The 20,487-nt window shown below is 43.6% G+C and overlaps 2 protein-coding genes across 7 annotated transcripts; one reads left to right on the forward strand and one right to left on the reverse strand.

Moving 5' to 3' along the window:
* The first annotated feature begins 7,007 nt into the window (after positions 1 to 7,007).
* Positions 7,008 to 11,947, forward strand: LOC127342413 (probable E3 ubiquitin ligase SUD1). Its single transcript, XM_051368362.2, has 9 exons — positions 7,008 to 7,339; positions 7,669 to 8,085; positions 8,722 to 9,237; positions 9,328 to 9,509; positions 9,597 to 9,830; positions 10,026 to 10,177; positions 10,267 to 10,400; positions 10,484 to 10,630; positions 11,130 to 11,947. The coding sequence occupies exons 1-9, from the start codon at positions 7,121 to 7,123 to the stop codon at positions 11,502 to 11,504; spliced, it is 2,376 nt and encodes a 791-aa protein (XP_051224322.1). The 5' UTR covers positions 7,008 to 7,120; the 3' UTR covers positions 11,505 to 11,947.
* A 2,420-nt stretch (positions 11,948 to 14,367) lies between these two features.
* LOC127342414 (uncharacterized) lies at positions 14,368 to 19,136 on the reverse strand. 6 transcript variants are annotated; one of them, XM_051368368.2, is made up of 5 exons: positions 18,944 to 19,136; positions 17,150 to 17,600; positions 15,944 to 15,978; positions 14,908 to 15,854; positions 14,368 to 14,762 (listed from the first exon to the last, which is right to left on the reverse strand). In XM_051368368.2, the coding sequence occupies exons 2-4, from the start codon at positions 17,478 to 17,480 to the stop codon at positions 14,931 to 14,933; spliced, it is 1,290 nt and encodes a 429-aa protein (XP_051224328.1). In that variant the 5' UTR covers positions 17,481 to 17,600; positions 18,944 to 19,136; the 3' UTR covers positions 14,368 to 14,762; positions 14,908 to 14,930. The 6 variants fall into 6 exon arrangements, with proteins under 6 accessions (XP_051224328.1, XP_051224327.1, XP_051224326.1 ...); XM_051368367.2 differs by having other exon boundaries at positions 14,368 to 14,766; XM_051368366.2 differs by having other exon boundaries at positions 14,368 to 14,812.
* Between the last annotated feature and the right edge of the window lie 1,351 nt (positions 19,137 to 20,487).

Genomic DNA, 20,487 nt, shown 5'->3' on the forward strand with positions numbered 1-20,487 from the left:
AGTTGATCATGCCTAATCCATGATCATGCTCTTGAGGTATGTGAGGATAATTTAAACCCTAATATGACTACTAGATATTATTCCCCACATGAAATCATGGGGAGGAAACTAGTAAACAAACCTAGACTTATATCCTAAACCCTAACTTGTGAACCACTTGGTGATCACAAGTAGAATTCTACCACACCTACATTCCACTTATTCTTCATCTAAGAAAGCTTTAGACTAAAACTCCATACTTGATATGGTGAGAAATCATCAATCCATATGACCAAAGTTAACTATAAAAAAGAACTATAACCACTGTAGTTACTTTAATGTTAAATTGAGGTTAACAATAGAAGTTAATTGGTAGAAGATAAAACCACTTCTCAAATCCTTAGTAACTAGGAAGCACATGAAATATTAAGTAAGTAAACACCTTACCATGGTTAGGGAAGATTAAACCCTAGCATGCAATATGGTGTCATCTCATTTTTACAACACTGAATTAAATCTCAACACTGGTTTACGTATCACTATGGTGATCATAATATAAAACCAGGCCATAATTGAGATTCAAACCAATTTCCATTAGGTGAATATGCTTAGAACCCTAGGATTGCTCACTAGTTAAATCCTAGACTTAATTATGGAGCATAAGATGAACATAGTTGAAAACCTTTAATTAAAACCATATGTGTAGTGATCAACCCATTATCTTTGTAACAAGATAAACCATGATGGAAACAATCCCTACTGAGATACTTTCAAATGTAGTGATAGTATTAACCTTAATAAGGGGGTTATACTAGAAATGATAAAACCCTAATAATTATGTGCTCACATAAAATCATATGCAAGTGACAAAATCCTCAAATAGAAACCAAGCCCTAATAACAATCTCTGAAATACTTTGAGTTCAAAGTATCAACTCTAATCATTCCAAAGGATTTGATTCATAAGAAAAAGGAATTTCAAATAACACATGGATTCATTGCTAAATTGAAATTTAAAGAGAAACTAGAAGGATACAAATAACATCAAGCATTATACATTTGTCTTGAGCAATAAAATAATTCAATGACCATGGTTATCAAATCCTAATTCAAATAGCCAGAAACCTACAAAAGTAATAAAGTTCAACTTTGAAATTAATTGAACAAAACTAGAAAGGGAAAATTGAAAACAGAAAATAAAAACAGAAAAGAAAAAGAGAGAAAAACCTTACCTGCCTCACCTGGCCGGACAGCCCACGCTGTAGCCCACCAGCACAGCCCAAAGGAGCCCAGCAGCAGCCCATGAACGCCAGCCCAAACCAGCCCAGGGTACCTCTTCGTTTAAAACGTACGCAGAGAAGACGTTATCGTCTTCGTCTTCTGCAGCGGTGCGAGGCCGCCACGGCGACGATCAGCGCCACGTCCTCGTCGCCGATAAGGTTGAACCGGACGTCAATCACCACTCCAGAGCCAAGGTAGATGCCGCTGGCGTCCATTGCCAGTAGATGCGCCAAGATTCACGCCCAGAAACCACACCGACATGGCCGTGTATCTCCGCCGGTCGTCACAGGCGTGTCGCCGTTTCCGACTACCTCCCGCGCTATAAAACCGTCAGGAGAACCGCCGTGATGCCCTTGTTCATCGCCATCTTCTCATTTCCTCCCTGGAGCCCTCAATCTCTCACACCTCTCTGTGAAGGTTCGCCGGTGTCGAGGACGAATGCGGTGATAGGAGCCACCCCACGGTCCGGCGCATAGTCGAGGAGATGTGCACGACTGCGGTGGGCATCCTGGTGGGAGGAATCGAGAAGAGGAGATCCCGAGCCGCCAATCCTCCATTCCCTTTCGCCGGCATTCCGCCGGAAAATGGAAATCGTCATCGACCTCGTCTCCGATCGACTCCGGCGACCCTCTAGGAAGAATCAGGGTGAGCCCCCGCATCTCCAGCACCTCTTATTGTGTCCTAGAATCGCCGGTAACCCTAGTTCCGTAACTCGCCGAACTTGCTCCGCCGCGGACTTGTTCTCCGGCGATGCTCCGGTGGCCATTCGGGAAAACCAACCTCACCACGGTACTCAGCGTGTCGCGAGGATCCGATAGAACCTAGCCGCGCATCCTGGGGCGCCAGAAATCGGCGGCGCCGTCGCATACTGCCTCGCCGGCGTTTAGCCGTCGACGAGGTCAAATGCCGGTCAAATTTTGACCAGTCTTCGTCCGCGTGGCTGCTGACGTGGACTATGGTCCACCAGTCAGTGACACGGGTAGAACCCAACCGGTACATTTAGCCATTTCTATTTAAACTTAATTCCAGAAAATTACTGCACCTTCAAATAAATCTAGAAAATTCATAATAGCTCAGAAAAATAAATATAAGATATCAAAATTCTTATAAAGATAAACTCTATCCAATAAAAATATAAAATGAAATTTTTATTTTTAATAAAAATTCAATTATTTAATACTTGTTATTTAAGCTTTTTATTTTAATTCTTAATACAATTAAAATTCAGAAATTAGGAAAACTATCCAAATTAAATAAAAACCAATAAATAAATAAAGAAAAACATGAAACTTTATTTTCTTTATTTATTATTTGTTAAATCTTTATTAGAGAGATTTAAACCCTAATTAATAATTACTTAATTATTAATGGTTTAAAAAGAATAAAATGCCAATTTCAATATTATTTTTATTTCCAAGTTACTAATAACTTCAACTTTACCATGAAGTTATTAATCATTGAACCATAGGGTAAATGGTAAACCCTAATTCCATATGGAATAATAATACAACCCTATCATTTCATGTTGAACTCTAAAACCCTAAATTAATTAGGAACCCTAGTTCCATTATTACATGTGAACCCTAATTTGTTTCTAACCTAAACCCAAGGTTAGAACAGATGATCATGGTACTCTAATTCAAATCATAGAGCCACCATTAGCAACTAAAAGACATACCTATGTCCACATAAAATGTAGAACCCTATCTAGCAAATTAGTATTCCATGTATGCATATCATTAAACCTAGTTGATCAAGTAGGATCAACCAAGTTTAAACCCTAGCTTCTACTGTCAAAACCATCATCCTTATTCATCCATGATTAGCATCACACCATTGTGATGAATCCAACTAGCATCTAGGCCCAATATTTAGCATTACATAACCATAGTCCACTGAACCCTACAAAGACTTCATAATTATGAACCATCCTATTCAGGAGTCAATTACTCCTTACTTAATAGAACCAACAGTAAAACCTAGATCACTTCAACCCTAATTGATATACTTCTTATTATTTAAGAAGTATGTTCTTCAAAAGTTATTCTTTTGAAGAAAAGAGGGAATCATCACCAACCCTGCTTATAAGGACCTATAAACCCTAGCCAGCTATCACTAGCAAGATAAACCAACCTTGACAACAACCATGTATAATGAATTGCTTAGGATGCCTAAGCTTATCTCAACCTTACAAGCCCTAGTTGCTGATGAATCCATTTATGTTGTGATCCATCTTATACTTACTCCAGAAACTACTTGAAACCAGAATAAATTATAACAAACCAGAAACCCAATTGTCATACTTGTTCTTTATTAAAGAACATGTTCTTCAAAAGTTATTCTTTTGAAGAATATAACAAGTAATCATTAACCATGCCATATAGTACTAAAACTGACAACTGTTCTTTACATGTTAACATTAGGCCAATTATCATTCTTTGTGTGCTCAATTGATTACTGTGCTTTATTATCTACCTGTTCATGATACCAAGTAATCACACCTGAATAAGAACCTTGTTTGTGAATCACTCTAAAAGTGCAACACACCCTGAATCAATTATTACCACTCACTAATCCTAAATCATCGGGGTTAGGCCACGCTTAGAGCGATTGCATCTCATTCTTATGCATTATTGCATCCTTGCCAATCTTTTAAACATCGTCCTTACCGGACGATGATGCTATTTCAGAATTTGGAGTTATTACGTATCGAAGACCTTGACTGCATAATCTTGCAGTCAAGAAAGGCAAGTTCATCGCTTGCTCATGTCATTTAAGTATTTTTACCAAATTACTTGCAAAGTACTATATTTATCACTATTGCATGAAAAACAAAACCACTATTTTCATAACTATGAATATGACTATGTGGTGGGCAATGGAACCATGGATTGTGTTGATATGGTGGAGGTTCCATTGCAAGGGTTTATATCCATCTAGGATTAAACAACAAATGTCGCCAGTGATTCTTGTGCCGTAATACCCGTGTTAACCATAAGATGCGGAGTGTGACGGAGTAGTCAAAAGTGTTTCCACCTCTCGTTCATCTACGGATGCGCTTTACCGTAGACACTTGTATGCATCGGCGGCAAGCGGTAGGTCAGGGAAGCCTTAAGTCCCCACGGCATAGTCCGTAGACACTTGTCGTGCGAAGTGCAAGCGGTAGGGTGGGGATCCCATTCTAATTCCCCACGGTATTGCGGTCTATGATGGGTTGCAACCACCGGCGTAGGAGTGTATGGTAAGAGCCCAGCACTGTTGTCGTGGTCGGGGTCCACCCTGAAATTACGGGAATAATGGGACCGACGTGGACCCAGGGTCGGCGCATGCAACAAAGGGTGGGTGTTCGAGGTAGCGGAGGAACATGATTGGCTAGACCTTATACCGGGCCCCGCACCAAAGGAAGTGTGGACGAGAACTATAGCTCGGTTGGCACCAAGGTTAAGATCTCTTATGGGTAAAGCAACACACCTCTGCAGAGTGTAAAGAACCGTGACCTGTCACTCCCTGTTCCGGGATATGGAATCGCTGACGCGCCGGAAAGGAGCTCCATGAAGTTCTAGTAAACCGGTGAAGGCTGACGGACATAGTTCTTCTGAATAAAAGCAACCTTTTGAAGAAATGATTATGAAAACCTGCATTGGTATTAGACTTTCTGGTCTAATGCCGTAGCTAGTGCATTAAACACCTCTTTCCTATAATGAACTTGTTGAGTACGCTCGTACTCATCCCACTCTTAAATCCCCTGCTTAGATATGGAGGCATCAAAGGAGGATATACAGTGCAACTCGAAGATCGAGGAGTCAACAACTACTTCAAGGGAACAGGACCCTGTCAGAGGAGTCAGATACCACATCCAACAAGGAGAAACCTAGATTAGCAATAGAAAGGAACTAGCTTCCTAAACCTAGCTCCTACTTAGCTAGAATCTATTCATAGCCTCTATAGATAGATAAATACTCTACAAATAGAGTTCGTGATAGGTTTAGACTACGAGTCGTTCTTCTGGAGTTTATTGCAGATTTACCTCATTATAAAGTAGGAGGCTATGCTGATCTTATGTAACAGAGTATGTATGTAATTCTATAGACATGCCTTGGACCCGCATATGTTTCTGTTGTACCACTCTGAGCGATATAATACGAGTGGAACTGTGTTTCATTGGTGTTATATCAGACTTGCATACTACACCATGCAGTGGTATGCCGGGTCACCACAGGCAGCAAGGGCGTTGTCATCGAACTCAGCGTTCTCTTTCAAGATGCCCAAGACACGCGCAAGCAACTCCTGAGATGTAACATCCTTCCGCAATTGCTTCTGCTTCTCGATGCGACCACTCCGACGAGGCGTGGTGGCCACCTCCTTAGGCGCACGGGGTCGCCTAGAGGGCGGCGAAGCAAGGATAGGCGGGGGCACTGGTCGAAAAACCGATGACAAGAAAGCATTGAGCTTGACAGCAGCGGGATCCCCGGGATCAACTTGGATGTCCTCCGCAGGCACGTTTTCTGGAACAACGACACATGCAGCAGGGATCTCCTCCAAAGACTCACCCAAGGGTGGCATGAGCGCCCGCTTTTTTGAAGCCAAGTTGGCCAAGAAATCGCAAAGCTTGGTGGAGTCGGCCACCTCAGGATCTTCAACAGAAGGCACCAAGGGAAATGCCAACACATCAACCACATCAACAGGTTCAAACGCAGACGCCTCAAGCCTCGAGTGCTCAACCGAAAGAGGGACAGAAGCTTCAACAAAAAACTCATCCAAGCCAAAACCCTCAACGTCATCGGAGATTGGGCTTTGTGGACCCACAGGGGAAGCAACCTTGTCATCAACCGCATCCGGCGAAAAAGGAGCAAGACCGGAGCCACCCTCAAGAGGCTGACGAAAGATGTCGAAGCCAAGAGGAGACGAGTCGCAGGGACGACGGACAGGCGAGAAGGGGCCGTAGAACTCCAAGAGCTCAGTGTCCCCCAACCTAGCATCTGAAGCGCTGACAGGGGCACGCCCAACACCACCTGTGGCAGCCTCTTCCACACGCTCCCAACTTCCGACAGCACGCGCTAACCAAAGCTTGATTGCAGAAGCCTCGTCCCGCAGAGGCCGAGTTACCTCCTCGATGCGGTCTGAAACAAGCTGGAGGAGCTCCATGCGCAGAGAAGCAAACTGGGCCTGCAGGTCAGATTCCCGAACGGCATCGACAGAGGCATCCCCACCAACTCCAGGAGGGGACGATGGTGGCATCGATGCACATGGCGGCGAATGGCGCACAACCTCGGCCCAGCTCCGAGCCTGGGCAGGGCGAGGAGAACCAACCGAAGGGGAGAGCGGCCGACTGGAGAGCGACGACGACAGTTGCGCTCCCGGTGACCCGGACGACGGCAGCGAATGCAGCGGAAGTTGGTCACCTTTGTTTGTATCAAAATCAAACTAGAACAGAAACATATACCAGATGCCATTCGAGTTCACATTTGCTAAAGTATTTTAGTGCATCGGGAAGGAGCACTTTGATTTCTTGATACCATAGTATTTCTTAGTTTTGGCAAAACCTTCAAGGTGTTTGGAAATTACTATTTTACCGAACAAACTAATTTATTAGTTTAAGGAAGTGATGTTGTAACATTTTCCTACTGTACTTTTTTTGGCGAAATATTTTCCTACTGTATTAGTTAACGATTTTTTAGCCACGCAAAAATCGACTGATAATTTATCGGCCATTGGATCTTGATGCAAAAGACTCGTGTAAACCCTTGGGTCCGGTCCACGCAAAACCCAAACGCTGCCCGAAGCGACAGGAAGTAGAAGCTTCGAGAAGGAAGGCTCCCTCCCCCAAAAAAAAAGAGGGACGGAAAGGAAGGAAGGCTGTAATGGCCGCCGCCGCTCCGCCGGAGACGGCGCTCCCAGCGGCGGCCGGCCCCGCATGCGAAGACGAAGAAGAAGACGAGGAGCAGTGCCGCATCTGCCGCTTACCCGCCGAGGCGGACCGGCCGCTGCGCCACCCCTGCGCCTGCCACGGCAGCATCCGGTTCGTCCACGACGACTGCCAGCTCCGGTGGATGGCCATCCGCCGCCTTCACCGATGCGAGGTATAGTCTCCCGCTTCCTCCTATGGTTTCCAGGAGCAAGCAGCGTATCCTCCGCTATCAGCCGGCCCCCTCCCTCATCCAGCAAAGTAAGGTCATCACGTCCGCCATGGGTGACCCTCCATTCATGATGTTGCTGTGCCTGCGCGTTTAGATTCGTCTGAATTACCTGTAATTTCAGTCCGATTTAGATGCCGTGTGATGTTGCCTGCTGAGCGTTGTCACAGATTCCTCACCAGAAATGTCCGCAACCATTTCCTGTCATAGTTTTTGCTGTGGTTGCGCTGAACTGCTGCAATGTAATTCTTCCGTTTCCATTTCCGTAATTGCAGGTGTGCAAGCGCCCCATCTCCACCTGCCTTCTCTACGCCGCAGACGCCCCGGCGAGGCTGTCCGTGTCGGAGTTCATGTTGGGCGCGCCCAACAGGATCATGGGTCTGCTGCTCCCCCTCTTCTTCGCCATCTGCGTCGTCAGAGACTCCTTCATTCGCCTCACCACCCTCTGGACATGGCGTCTTATGCTCGCCAGGACCTTTGCTCAAGTGCATCATCTACTCTCCACCAGCTTCTCTACCACCTCTGTCATCGCTTCGATAGCAATCTGGGTTGTGTGTGCGAATAAGGTTGCGCCGTTTGCTGTAGCTCCATTTGCACGCTGGGTTGAACGTCTGGAAGCTCGGCGTCATGGGTTTCGGGGATTTGATGGCTTGCAAGTCCTTGCACTAGTTGCTGTTGAAGTTTCCTCACTGGTATGGTATGCTTGTTTTTTCTCAACCCATGTCCTATGTCTGATTTATGCTACGGTGAATGATAAGATCATTCTAGATTTGCATTGCAGCAAAGCACCAATTAGTGCAGTTGTGTTCTATGATTGGAGCATTTAGCACATCTTGTCATGCCTTTTCTTGTTGTGTTATAGTTAGTCATAGATCAGTATGGATCCACTTCAAAGCGTACCATCCTCGATATGTCAAGATTATTGCCAGAAATAGGCAACTAGCACTAAAACTAAAACGATGGTCACATGGGAGAAACTAGTATGAGTTGTTCTATAAAAATAAGACGATCTTCAGTTCTTTGCTTCTTAATTTACGTAGTCTGCCATTGTGCCTGCTGTCCATTTGCACAAATAGACACTGGTGGGAGGACTATGTGCCAATTTGTTCTAGGTATTATTTTGGGCACCATCAAAACGGTCTATGCTTGCTCTTTTGGTGCTTTAGTTACTCTGCTAATGTAGTATTTTCTATTAACCTTTAAGCTAGTTATACCTTGGGTTTATCTACATGGTCGTGACTTTGTTGCATCCTTTTGGGAAGGGAGTACCTCATATTTGTTCTGATATTTTTTTCACTTATATGCTAACTATGTGCTTGTCGAATCAGGTGTTAACGGTTGACATGGTCCTTGCTTTTATTTTTGGTTTTCTCCCATTCTCACTTGGAAGGATGATCTTATGGTGCGTGTCATGTTTCAATTTTGGTAATGTGGATGAAGTCGATTCCTATACTTCAACAGCTTCCATCCTTCTATTTGGATATGGATTTATCTTTTCTGTGGGTGTAACTTTTGCTGGGCTCTGTACTTTTTGTCAATACTTGGTGGGTGAGCGCCTCATGATTGTAATTTTCTTGACAAGTCTGTGTGGTATATTCTTTAGAGGGATCGTATATTTGATCACTCTTGGCAATACTTGTCTTAATCTTCTGAACATACTTATACTACACCCATTGCTCATTGGTTGGTTGCTTGATATCTGCACTTCGAAAATGTTTGATGCAACAATGTCAGAGAGGTTCAAACTTCTGATTGCGTCATCTATTGCTTCTAATGCTCTTCATTGGCTTGTTGGAAACATCATTTTGAGTCTACGCCCCAAATTGTCGAAACTTCTTCATCAGGTATTCATCAAATTATATCTGTCATCATGTCAATAATGTATGCACTATATAGTTCAGTGGTATAACGAGTGTTGTACTTGTTTTGAGTAGATATTGAGGCCAGGAGTTACCATTCCCTTTGTCCACCATAATGTTCGCGAACCATTCTACATATTTTATTTCAAGAAGCTTCCTGGTCTTTTTGTCGACATTATCTTTATTGTTCTGGTCATCCTTGTTCCTGTTAAAATTGCTGTCCAATTGGCACCTGGGGTGTTCCCACTAGATATCACGTAAGTATCCTGTTTTGGCTATTCATCTGACGTATCTGCCAGCCTTTGGTGACTCAACATATCTATCTTAATACTTGTGAATTGTAGCTACTTCGATCGTCCTGCTAAAGGCGCACCGTTTTGGCAAGGACTGCTATACTGTGCAGAGTCACTCTCTGGCATTCATCATATGAAGTTTCTCATTGGCAATACAGTCTTATACCTCAAGTGGCTAGTGGAGAGGGTAACACTGTATTGGTTTGTCACTGCTGGAGGGGCTCTGGGGAATAATGTCACACAAAAAGACCAGTACCGTAGCAGTGATGAAGTTAATGATAAAAGGTAAGCAACCACAGTTTCGTTCGTTCAGGGTGCACAATCTGCACATCTTTTAGCCTGACTGCGTCTTCGTCCATTTTGGAATATGATCTACCCGTACCATTAAGTTAACTAAAAGGTTTTTTTTTGGAATGCCAGAGGTGTTGGCTTCACCTTTGTTTTTGTGTAGATGCTTACGCTTCTTGCTCATTGTACCAGGAGATATGTTGCTGTTGGAACACGGGTGGTGCTAGCATGGTTGACTGTTGTGATATTCAGTTGTGCTATGCTTTTGTTCTCAATATCAGTTGGGCGCAGATTTTTGTTTGCCATCCCTCAGCTGCCAGTGGCTGGTCGATTGAAGTCTAATGGTAATGATTTTTCAGAGATGATCAATGGACTTGCTTAGCAATGGATTTCATCTTGTTTGGGCTTACTTGTGCAAATCTTTTTTTTGTAGATCTGTTCGCTTTTACTGTTGGGTTTTGCATCATATCAACTATTATTGCTGTCGCTAGAGATTCATTTGCCTGCATGGTTTCTGGGGGGACACGCCTTCTAGCTTTGGAGATGCATCTTCTTTTCTTCATATGGGTGAGGAATTTATTCGAGGTGCTTTCATTTAAATTTGTTTATTTTATGCTACAACTCAGTAACTTCAATCTGCATGTTTCCAGATTTTCATCATTCCTCTCTTGACCGGCTTGCTGGTTGATTTATTATTACTGTCACCCTTCATTGGGCCTGATGATGATGTTCCAGCTCTAGGCTTTTTCTGCACTTGGTTGCTCGGGCGGGTATTGCAGAATATTGCGAGCAACTTGGTGAGTTACAACTTCTACTGACGATATGCTGACCTCAGAACTTATGTTATTATCCTATCTGTACCAAACTTGGGATGATTATATCCGAATAAAGACTATACGGCACTCAGATTGTACTGGTTACAAAAAAGAAAACCACTGCTGAATGAACCACCAAAATAGATGCTTCCATATTTTCATGTTTCAGGGAAGGCCATCACGGCTGTGCATATTTTTACTTTAGGCTATCTCATTTCTAAAGTTTTGCTTATACCCACGGTATCTTTTGTACCTACAATGTAATCTTTTCTCATTCTTGAACTCATATAGTCGTCCTCTCGTCTCCTATGTCACTTGAAGCACTCAGCACAACTCTCACTATCTGCCCCATGATAGAGTTTTTATTGGGACTGGTCTTGCAACTAGCACACTTGTAGGGCACTCAAATTTCTCTAAATTAGGTTATACTTGGATAAACAAAGAAGGTATTTAACTGGTTATGTTCTTATTCCTTATGAAGGCTCCTGGGTTCGGTCTTTTCCTCCCTTTCATGGCCTATTTCATTGACGAAAGTTGGGATGGGGAGATTTGTTTGGCAAGGGAGGTGCTTACAAGTGTCAGACTAATATGGTTGTTGGAGGATGAATTAATGCCTGTTGCCACGAAGCTACTCACTGCTCTGGTTGTTCCCTATGTGCTTGCCAAGGGCATATTCCCAAGATTGGGCTACTCTGTCGCCGTGAACTCAACAGTTTACCGTTTTGCTTGGTTGGGCAGCCTCACCTTCTGTGTGCTCTGCTGTCTTGCCAAGGTATTCTGCATTAAACTCCATGATTCTATTAGGGATGACCACTACGTCACTGGGAAAAGGTTGGAAGATGTTGACAGTAGCTAAAGACTCTTCGCCAAGGGCTCTGTTTCCAGTAGTTAGTTCAAACAAGGATGGGGTGATATACAAACTAACAGGTAAACATGACGGGATTCGAAGGGGTGATAGGTTACGTTTACTGAGTGCAGGAAGGATTCAATTCAAATGAGATGATGGCAGACAGATAAATTTCATGTGGAACTTGTAAATATTGATGCAGTTTTCCAGTGGAAAATTTGGAGAGTAGTCTCGGTCAGTTGACAGTATTGCTCCTGACAAATTGCTCGTCTGTAAGCCGCCGTTGAATTGATTTTTTTGTGTATATTTATGCCTTTTCTACTATGGCATTTCTCAGCATTGCTGTATGGTCAACCACCGGTAGAACAGGGGTTCACTTCATTTCTCTAGTGCTGCAATAATTTCTTCGGTGTTGGTTGCCTTGACTTAACATGGTTCACTTCATTTCTCTAGTGCTGCAATGTTTTCTTCGGTGTTGGTTGCCTTGACTTGAACATCATTCACTTCATTTCTCTAGTGCTGCAATAGTTTCATCGGCCGAAAAAGTAATGTGGCTATTTTTGTCGATGCTTTTCGGTGCCATAACTGATTTGTCACTGTTTTAAGAAAATGTATCTTTGAGCATGAAGTTAGTTTCTAGAGGAAAAATATGACACAATAGCAACATAGAATTTCAAAAAAAAAAATCAGTTCTGAAGATACTCTTTTACTGCATTTTCTCATTATATAAGGTTTTTTTTTTCTTTAACCTCTGTCATTGCGCTGTCAAGGTGCCTGGGGTCAATGGTTGGCATCATGGCTTCCCCGGATACTAGCGGTGCGATGTCATTTTCGAGGCGGTAAGGGGAAAAAAAATCCTGAGTAGTATTTAGGGTTGCTTCAAAAAGAAAATACTCCCTCTAGCTCATATTAAGTGACTTAACTTTGTCTAGATGTATTTTATCTAGATAAAGTTAAAGTCAATTAATTTGGATTGGAGGAAGTACCAATATTCTCACTGAAGCAAAACAAATTAATCTAATAATTGTGAAAGTAATTTTTCCGATGTGGTAAGAAAATGAGTAGTGTCATAATGTTGCTCCAAAAACAAAATACTAATGTTCAAATCGAATTAATATTTTTGATCTAATACAAATACCAATTGTCTAAGTTGGGTAAAATAAATACAAGTAGGGATTTACAAAGGGGCCAAGAACAAGAAGAAACAACCCAGTACTGGCCCGATCCAAAACTTGAACTAATCTTGCTATGCCTTCCCCCGCTTGTCTCAACTCGCAAGCAACAAAGGAGAGGGGCCAAAAATAAACATCAATATCATTAGTAAATTCAAGTTAACTCAACGCTGATGAACAACTGATTGGTAGTATGCCTACCATAAGGAAACCTTCACAACATAGGTTCAGCTTGGACAGGCTCGCTAGGCCACCGGAGCACCCAGACTCACATGTATTGGAAAATCATGAAGACTCATCGAGGGCGCATGAGATTTCACCAACAACATCAATCCTAGAGAACTGTTCAACATCAAGTCCATGGTCTACACTTTTTTATACTAGTTAAAATACATTTCTCAATGATCACGATCAAAGGACTATGGTTTGAGTTTGAAAAACGCTATGACTGGCCTCACTAGAAGGATGCAATACAAGAAGTTGGCCTGCTTAATAAAGGGAGGGTATATTCACAAAATAAATACCAATACCTTCCAATGTTTTTCCTATTAGAGATTCAAATGAGATTTCCTCCGGAAACGAAATGAGAACAATGAGGTGGTGAGATATAAAATAAGTCTGAGTAGCACAAGAGATTACATAGAGACTTGACATTGATTTCAATGAGACTTATTCTCATGTAATGAGTGGAATCACTCTCCAATACCTCACATCTCTGGTTTTTCCATCATCCAATCCACAAAAAATCGAATGAAGCTACTTCGGATATATTTTGGTGAAAACACATGTTCCACTCTCGCTCGCCACTACTAGCGGGGTCTCGGTTGATTTTCCTTCCGATCGAGGGTCACGACCTAACTAGACCCACACTCGGCCGACTCGCCCAGGGCTCGAGGGCGAGCCATACGAGAGTGAGTCGAATTCTGTTTACGTTCTCGGTTTGGTTCGGGCCCCTCTCGATCTTTTGCGTATAAAGGAAGAGGGAAGCATTCACTCGTTTCTAAGGGTTCGGTTCGGGGTTTTGTAAGTTACCAAGCCAAGGTGCTTAAATGTCACCGCATGATTAAGCCATATCTCTTATTTTCTCATATCTCTTTGGATCCGCTAGTCTCACTAAGGCCTTCTTTTGCCACCAATAGATCTACCGGAACAGAACATGGTTGTTTCAAGCTCTAGTAAGTGTTGACTCCTGCGAGTCACCCGTTCATGCTTCTCCTTTACGACCCTCGTAGATTCTCATGACGGATGAAATTCCGGACAACGAATTGAATCGAATTTGGTTTCCACACATCCTAACGAATTGAATCGAATTTGGTTTCCACACATCTTAACTAGTGTTTGGAGCTAAAGACCTTCCTTTTACCCATAACCTTTCTCTGCTACACTCCTTCATAGCTTTGTTTCACTTCTCCTATCCAATCCGGAGGGTTTTGGCTTCCCGGAGCCAAGACCGATTAGGATTTATGGTTCGTTGAGGAGTTATCACTCCATGTTGACAGCACTGTTGACAGCACGCTTTGCCGTCTTCGGTTGGCCGTGTGACTCCTTTTTTCTTATATATACTTAATACACCTATACAGGATGTATTCTCTAAAAAAACACCACAAACATAATATTTCTGTGAAGATAAATCATTACATCACAATCGACATCTTTTGTGATGCATTGTAGTAAAATAAATATTATCGGCATTTTTCTAGCTATGTACGACAGTTCCCAAATTATGTACTGACATCAAATAATAGCGGGTGCACTCAACCAACAATACAAAAAAATAATACAACTGCAAACATGACACTCTACCAAGCTGGATTGTATCTTCAGCCTGAAGGCCGTCACCTTCTCTGTTAGATTACTTGCTAATAAGCTGCGACGGGGTCTGCAAGAACCCTCAGTTGCATAGTATAATAACTGTTATTCTACTATCCTGAAAATTTGGTATAGCACAGAGTGCCCAACTCTGAACATAGCGACTTGGGAGGAACTTTCAAGTACAACAGTTGCTCAAACAGCAAATATCCGTTGCCTCAGTTCAACTTGGTTGCAAAACCGAGATGCTTGCTTGTTGCTTGGGAGTTGCCACCTCCTCAAGAGCCTTTCTAGCAGAATACGAAAAACATGGACCAGATAAACATGTTTTCCAATCTGTATTCACCATATACGATAATGATACGAGCAAGTTATATCCTTGAAAAGTGAAGGAACATAGCCAGTGAACATGAACATAGGAAGCTGCTCACCTCTCCAATAACTGAATGCTACACTATTCCCTCCAATGCTTAGCCCAGAAGCCCTTCTTTCTTGTTGACTCGCTCTCTGAAACTAATCGAGGTGGTCGAGAGCCAATTGAGAAATGTCTCCTCAAAAATGGTCGACTGATCGAGCCCTTCATGCTACTGCTTGTGCCTAATTTGGGCTCTCTGCAACTTTTCTTCTGGCGCTTAGAGCTCCCATCCAGATCACCATCAACTGTCACATTTGATGGTATCTTGTTCTTAATCTTCGATTCCAGCTTACCAAATAGCTTCACAGTACATTGCTCACCATGGATGCATACGGGACAAGGAGGATCATATTTCTCAGCTTCTGCAGTTAAGCTATCCAGGCAGTCAGCATGATAAACATGGCCGCACAATAAAACAGCGACAACACCCAGATCCTGAGCATTCCACGCGGACCTTTCCTTAAGTAGCTTTAAACACAGTTTGCACACCTCTTGGTCACGGGATACTGTGGTAGGATTTGAAGCACTTGATATAGTCATTTTACTAGAAACGGAACCTAAGAGCTCACTGTCAACTGACCATCTGTCTCTTTGCGATGATGCAACCATTTCCGAAAATGTTCGCATTGACCAACCATCTGATGATTCACCATGTGATCCGGCTGCAGATAAATCATTGCTGCAGACTGAGAGCATGGAGGAGGAAGGCCTTCCTTCAGGAGAGCTGCTCTCGTTGAGAGACCTGAGAGATGGAATCTTGCTGTCTGACACCTGTCTATATAGTTGATAACCTGGCGATCGACGTGCTTTTCTCATCGACTCTGGACCCATTGCCAGAGAATGGCCCCTAGAGGATGAAGGATCTGTTCTGGATACAACAGGTGTTGCTGAAGCAACAGGGGATGACGTCTTCGTATCTGAAGCAACGCTTACCATGTCTAGTGATTTCCTGCAAAGCTTTCCCTGCACAAGATATTGAATAAGAACGCTGTTAGATAAAAATCGTACAATTGCATAAAACATAATGTAGCAGCTGCTAATTTAAGATATACCTCGGGGGAAGAGTTGCTTGCAGTAGATCTATCTGCTGAGGAAAAAAGAAATGGAAATCAGCACAGAAATGCTCAAGATATCACTGGTGAGGTGTGAATAAGTGATAAATGGGGTAAATGCTGGCATAATGCTGAATAGTTTGAAGAGTGCAACAGTAATCGTTCTACCCCCTGCAATAGTTGAATACTCTAAGAATGCTATTCAACTCAATACACCACCATTTAACATGGTAGTATTTATATCAGGATACTGTTGCTCCCTCCTGAGAGAGGCTGAAAGATAAATGGGGTAAATGCTGGCATAATGCTGAATAGTTTGAAGAGTGCAACAGTAATCGTTCTACCCCCTGCAATAGTTGAATACTCTAAGAATGCTATTCAACTCAATACACCACCATTTAACATGGTAGTATTTATATCAGGATACTGTTGCTCCCTCCTGAGAGAGGCTGAAAGCTAGTTGGCCAGCTAATGTGGGTTTCTCAATGTCAGACTAATATGCAGCAACTAAACCCCACAATGCTGCAAGGCACAAGGCAGTCTTGATGGTTGTTTCCTGCTAGATGTTGATGTTCAGCTTCTTCAGGGATCAGAGCAATGCATCTATGAGAGGGTCTTCTAAACTTGCAGCAGCTAAGCTAGGCCATGGTGGTCTGAGCAGCTGCACCCTGTCGACGTCCATGATCGCACCATCATGGCACTTAACGCTTCCACCTACAAGTACGAATTCCCGTGGTCACTCACTGTACCATCACGTGTCAACCTAGATAACTGGCCCGGTCCACCTTTTTGTATTGATTCATGGGAACTAGTTGTCATGAGGAAGTCGGCTTAGGATCAAACCCACTTGCTTTCAAGCTGGCTCAGGGAACTAGTGGTTCTACATAGATACGGTTCAGATATGAGCCATACTCACTACAAGACACAAGTAAGGTAATTTTGAGTAAACTGCCATTTCTTTTTAGAATAGAATCGGCTGTTGCAAATGCATCATTCCAGCGGCGATGGTTACAATGGCATCTACCAAATCATCCCAAGTTCTTTTTGTACCAAAGTCTACTGCTGTCCTAAAACTAAAAGATGATCATGTTTACCTGGTTAGAGTAATTTGATTACTAAGAATATCAATGTTAAATCCGATCACGCTGCTACAGAATAACATGAAAAAATCAAAGCATATCGCATATCATAAAGTAATTTGTTTACCTCGTGTATCAGATCGTGCGACTTTAGATGTTTCCATCTTCTTTTCCGGTTTGTGCCACTTGACCTTGTGGAAGAGATCAGAAGGGCTACCTCCATTAGAAAAGCCTTCAGTTGGTGCAATGGAACCGCTCTTTGTTTCAGGCCGAATGCTTCCACTACTATGGTTGGAAAAAAAAGTGGGGATTTCCATTACGTCTTCTATGTGCGTTCTGTTGTCCCATCGGAAGCTCCATGATGGGGAGTGTCTTATGTTCCTGTAAGCAGACACTTCAACTGGAATGACACATGGCTGAGGCCTCTGCTTTGCAGCTATACAGCAATTAGCTCCCATATCGACAGAGCAACAGAAATTAAGCTGACGCTGATTTGATCATCCAAACTCAGAATGCTGAGAGCTTATTCATGTGAAAGCAAATCCATGAGCGGAATCGAATAAGCTCGCCCTACCTAGCTGACAAAAGAAAGATACCAGCAAAGAATTAAGGATCATCTTCAATAAATAAATGAATAAATACAGAAGGTAAAGAAAATACCATCTGGAGTGCACAGGTAGGAGTATAGACCAAAATAAGAAGGCCAACGAACAAGGAATGTAAAGAGCTTTGACAGCAAGCTGATCTCAAGAAAAAAAGGCATGACACGAAAGTAGCAAACTTTGATAAATCAAAATTCATTTCTTGCATGTGTTAGCCTAGTAACATGGCCCTGTAAAAGTTGCGCTTGAAAGGAAGCATGGTCCCCAATGTGTGGCAAATGGAAAAGTCAGGGCATGGAATACTAAAATAAAGAACCATATTCTAATATGAGGTGCACATATTTGGTGGTAGGATGAGATAGGTTCATCAATTCAAACTAGGGTACACAACTTTATGTAACAAAAATCAAAAGTTGGTTCATTTATGTCAACTTATTTTCCTACTTGATTTTGCATAGCCCAGGCAGTATTAGTTTAAGGCAAGGACAGGCTGAAGACTGAGACATCTCTGAAAAAAGGCAAAATAAAAAGGCATCTGCGTGCTTTTCACACACATAAGTTCTCCCTCCCGGAAGCTGAACATGAACATCGATAAAGCAAGCATTCGACCTATTCACAATATAAAAAAGCTAAAGAAGAATACAAAAGGATGGTTGCGTATGATTGAAGGCGCAAAGCAGGGGAAGCCAGCTAACAACAGTGTGGGTGAAACTACGTGGTAATATGAAAGGAAGAAAGAAAGCCGGCGTTAGGTAGACCCGTATCCAAGACATTCCTAAACAAAACCACACTCAAAGAGCACCGATTCCTCTCCCCACACAGCACACCAGCATATATCACATTTATTATTCCCGTGTCAAATCAAGACTTGTGTAGTAGACCACCGCAGGACCGAATGACAAATAAACAACGCCCCCCTACTCAAGGAATCGCATTAAAGCAACATACAAAGCAAAATGTTATTATGCTCGTGTCGTGTGTGTGTGACTCAAAAGCCGGATTGCAATAGTAGGGGGCCATGCACAGTTCATCACATCGGGGTCGCTTCGAATCTAAATTTCCTTTTTTTCCAACACGAAATAGAAATACTGCTGCGAATGTTCCAACTATCAGCTTTCGAGTAGCAACTAGACAAACAGTAGGCGAAATCTGAAACAGGGGAACATCAGCCCAGCGTAAATTATATGCTACTCCAATTGTGGGCAAACTAGCCTAGCGCAGACGGGAACGGGAAACCCACAGAATTAATCGGAACCTGGCCGCACGACAACCAGCACTTGACGAAACGACCTACTACACCCTCAATTGGCAAGAATTACCTCGAATTAGGCGAGCAAGCAGCCCCGATCAGGGGGCGGCGGCGTCCAGCCACGTCCCCGCAGCTCCACCCCGGCGGTCCGGCACCGGTTCGGCGATGGGGATCGACCGCGTCGGCAGAGAGGCGAGGCGAGGCGAGGTGGGAGGGATAGGTTCCGGTAGGGCAGAGGGTCTCTCGGCTCGGCTCGGGGAGGGAGAGGGAGAGAGGTGGGGAGCGGAGTGTGGTGTGGGTATAAAAACTGGTAGCAAAGGAAACGAATGGGGCTCCGGCCACACCAGCGGACACGAGAGGCGCAGTCGTGACGTCTCCGACTGCGAGTGCCGGACCACGTGGCCCGCCGCGTGTCACCGGATGTGCGGGACCACCTGCATCGACCCTTTTGGAGGCCTTTCGGTGGGCTACAGGTGTTTTGCTTGTGTGGGATGGAGAAAAATCTTCTCTTTCTTAATAGATGGCCCCATTTTGCTGGTCTCACAGCGAGCCACGTCACCAGATTAAAAGTTTTCACCTCCCCCGTTTGATTCCCAGCCGTACGACACCAATGTACTCACCAGACCGACACGATCTGAAGTCACCGCGTTCCTTCTTTGTACGTGGGCTGGCGCTCTACGTGGGCTGGACGAGACCCCTACCGTATGCATCCCGAATCTGCTCGCTAGCGATTCCTCCTGTAAAAAAAAGAGTCGAGCGCTGTTCGTATTCCATGCCGATCTCGCCGCCGCCGTAGCCGCGGCTGATGCCTTTCTCACCACAAATGCGCATGACGCGACCTAACGCCTCCACCCAACATTCATCAACCATGATTGCACTACAAATGCGCAAGAAACTGCTCGCTTGGATTGAACTGATCCGTCCTTAAGAACCCACCCGTATTGGCAGGGCATCCAGGGCTCCTGCCTGCTCGCTTCATCATCTCTACCACCGGTCTGCACTTTGAGGGCTGTCTGCCTCCAGTTTTCCTTCCCGGTTTATTTTTTATCGACCACACATGTTTATCAATCTGACAGGTTCGGCTCGAAGCCTGCTCGACATTTTGCCTCCCCCAATTTGATTGGATTTGTTTGGTGCTAGCTGATGACGACTATTGGTGCTGCTCGCTGATGGTGGATCTAGCAGGAGGCGACTGTCATCACCTCTACAGCCTATGCATGGTGGACATCAGTAGCTGACTGCATCGATCGTACACAACCTCTCATGACTTACTGTTAATTTTTTAGAGCACATGCATCTTCTATTATCTTACTCTTGCTGTTTCCATAAGTTTGTTCCCCTCGAATCTCCCATGTGTGTTTGCCGCTTTGTTTTTGTTAGAATATCTGAAGGCCCCTGCTCCAATTCAGGTTGACATTGTTGAGAGATATTTCATCAGTAAGACAATATATTAGCCTGTTGAACTTTGGCCAGCATAACATGTGGTATGTCTCCCCTTGAGCTTTATTTACCTCAATATCCCTTTTCAACGTTGCAGTTTTTTTCCAATTCGACACCCTTTTATCACCATGCCACCTGCAGCATATTACAATGTATATAGTGCTCATGATGAGC

Source organism: Lolium perenne, chromosome 3, assembly GCF_019359855.2.
Source record: "Lolium perenne isolate Kyuss_39 chromosome 3, Kyuss_2.0, whole genome shotgun sequence".
Taxonomy (NCBI): Eukaryota; Viridiplantae; Streptophyta; class Magnoliopsida; order Poales; family Poaceae; genus Lolium; species Lolium perenne.

Coding starts and splice junctions, on each gene's coding strand:
- LOC127342413 (XM_051368362.2), top strand. CDS start 7,121: ATGGCCGCCGCCGCTCCGCCGGAGACGGCGCTCCCAGCGGCGGCCGGC. Junction 7,340..7,668: donor GCCGCCTTCACCGATGCGAG/GTATAGTCTCCC, acceptor CCGTAATTGCAG/GTGTGCAAGCGCCCCATCTC. Junction 9,238..9,327: donor TGTCGAAACTTCTTCATCAG/GTATTCATCAAA, acceptor TGTTTTGAGTAG/ATATTGAGGCCAGGAGTTAC.
- LOC127342414 (XM_051368368.2), bottom strand. CDS start 17,480: ATGGGAGCTAATTGCTGTATAGCTGCAAAGCAGAGGCCTCAGCCATGT. Junction 15,979..17,149: donor CGCACGATCTGATACACGAG/GTAAACAAATTA, acceptor TTTTTTCCTCAG/CAGATAGATCTACTGCAAGC. Junction 15,855..15,943: donor CAAGCAACTCTTCCCCCGAG/GTATATCTTAAA, acceptor TATCTTGTGCAG/GGAAAGCTTTGCAGGAAATC.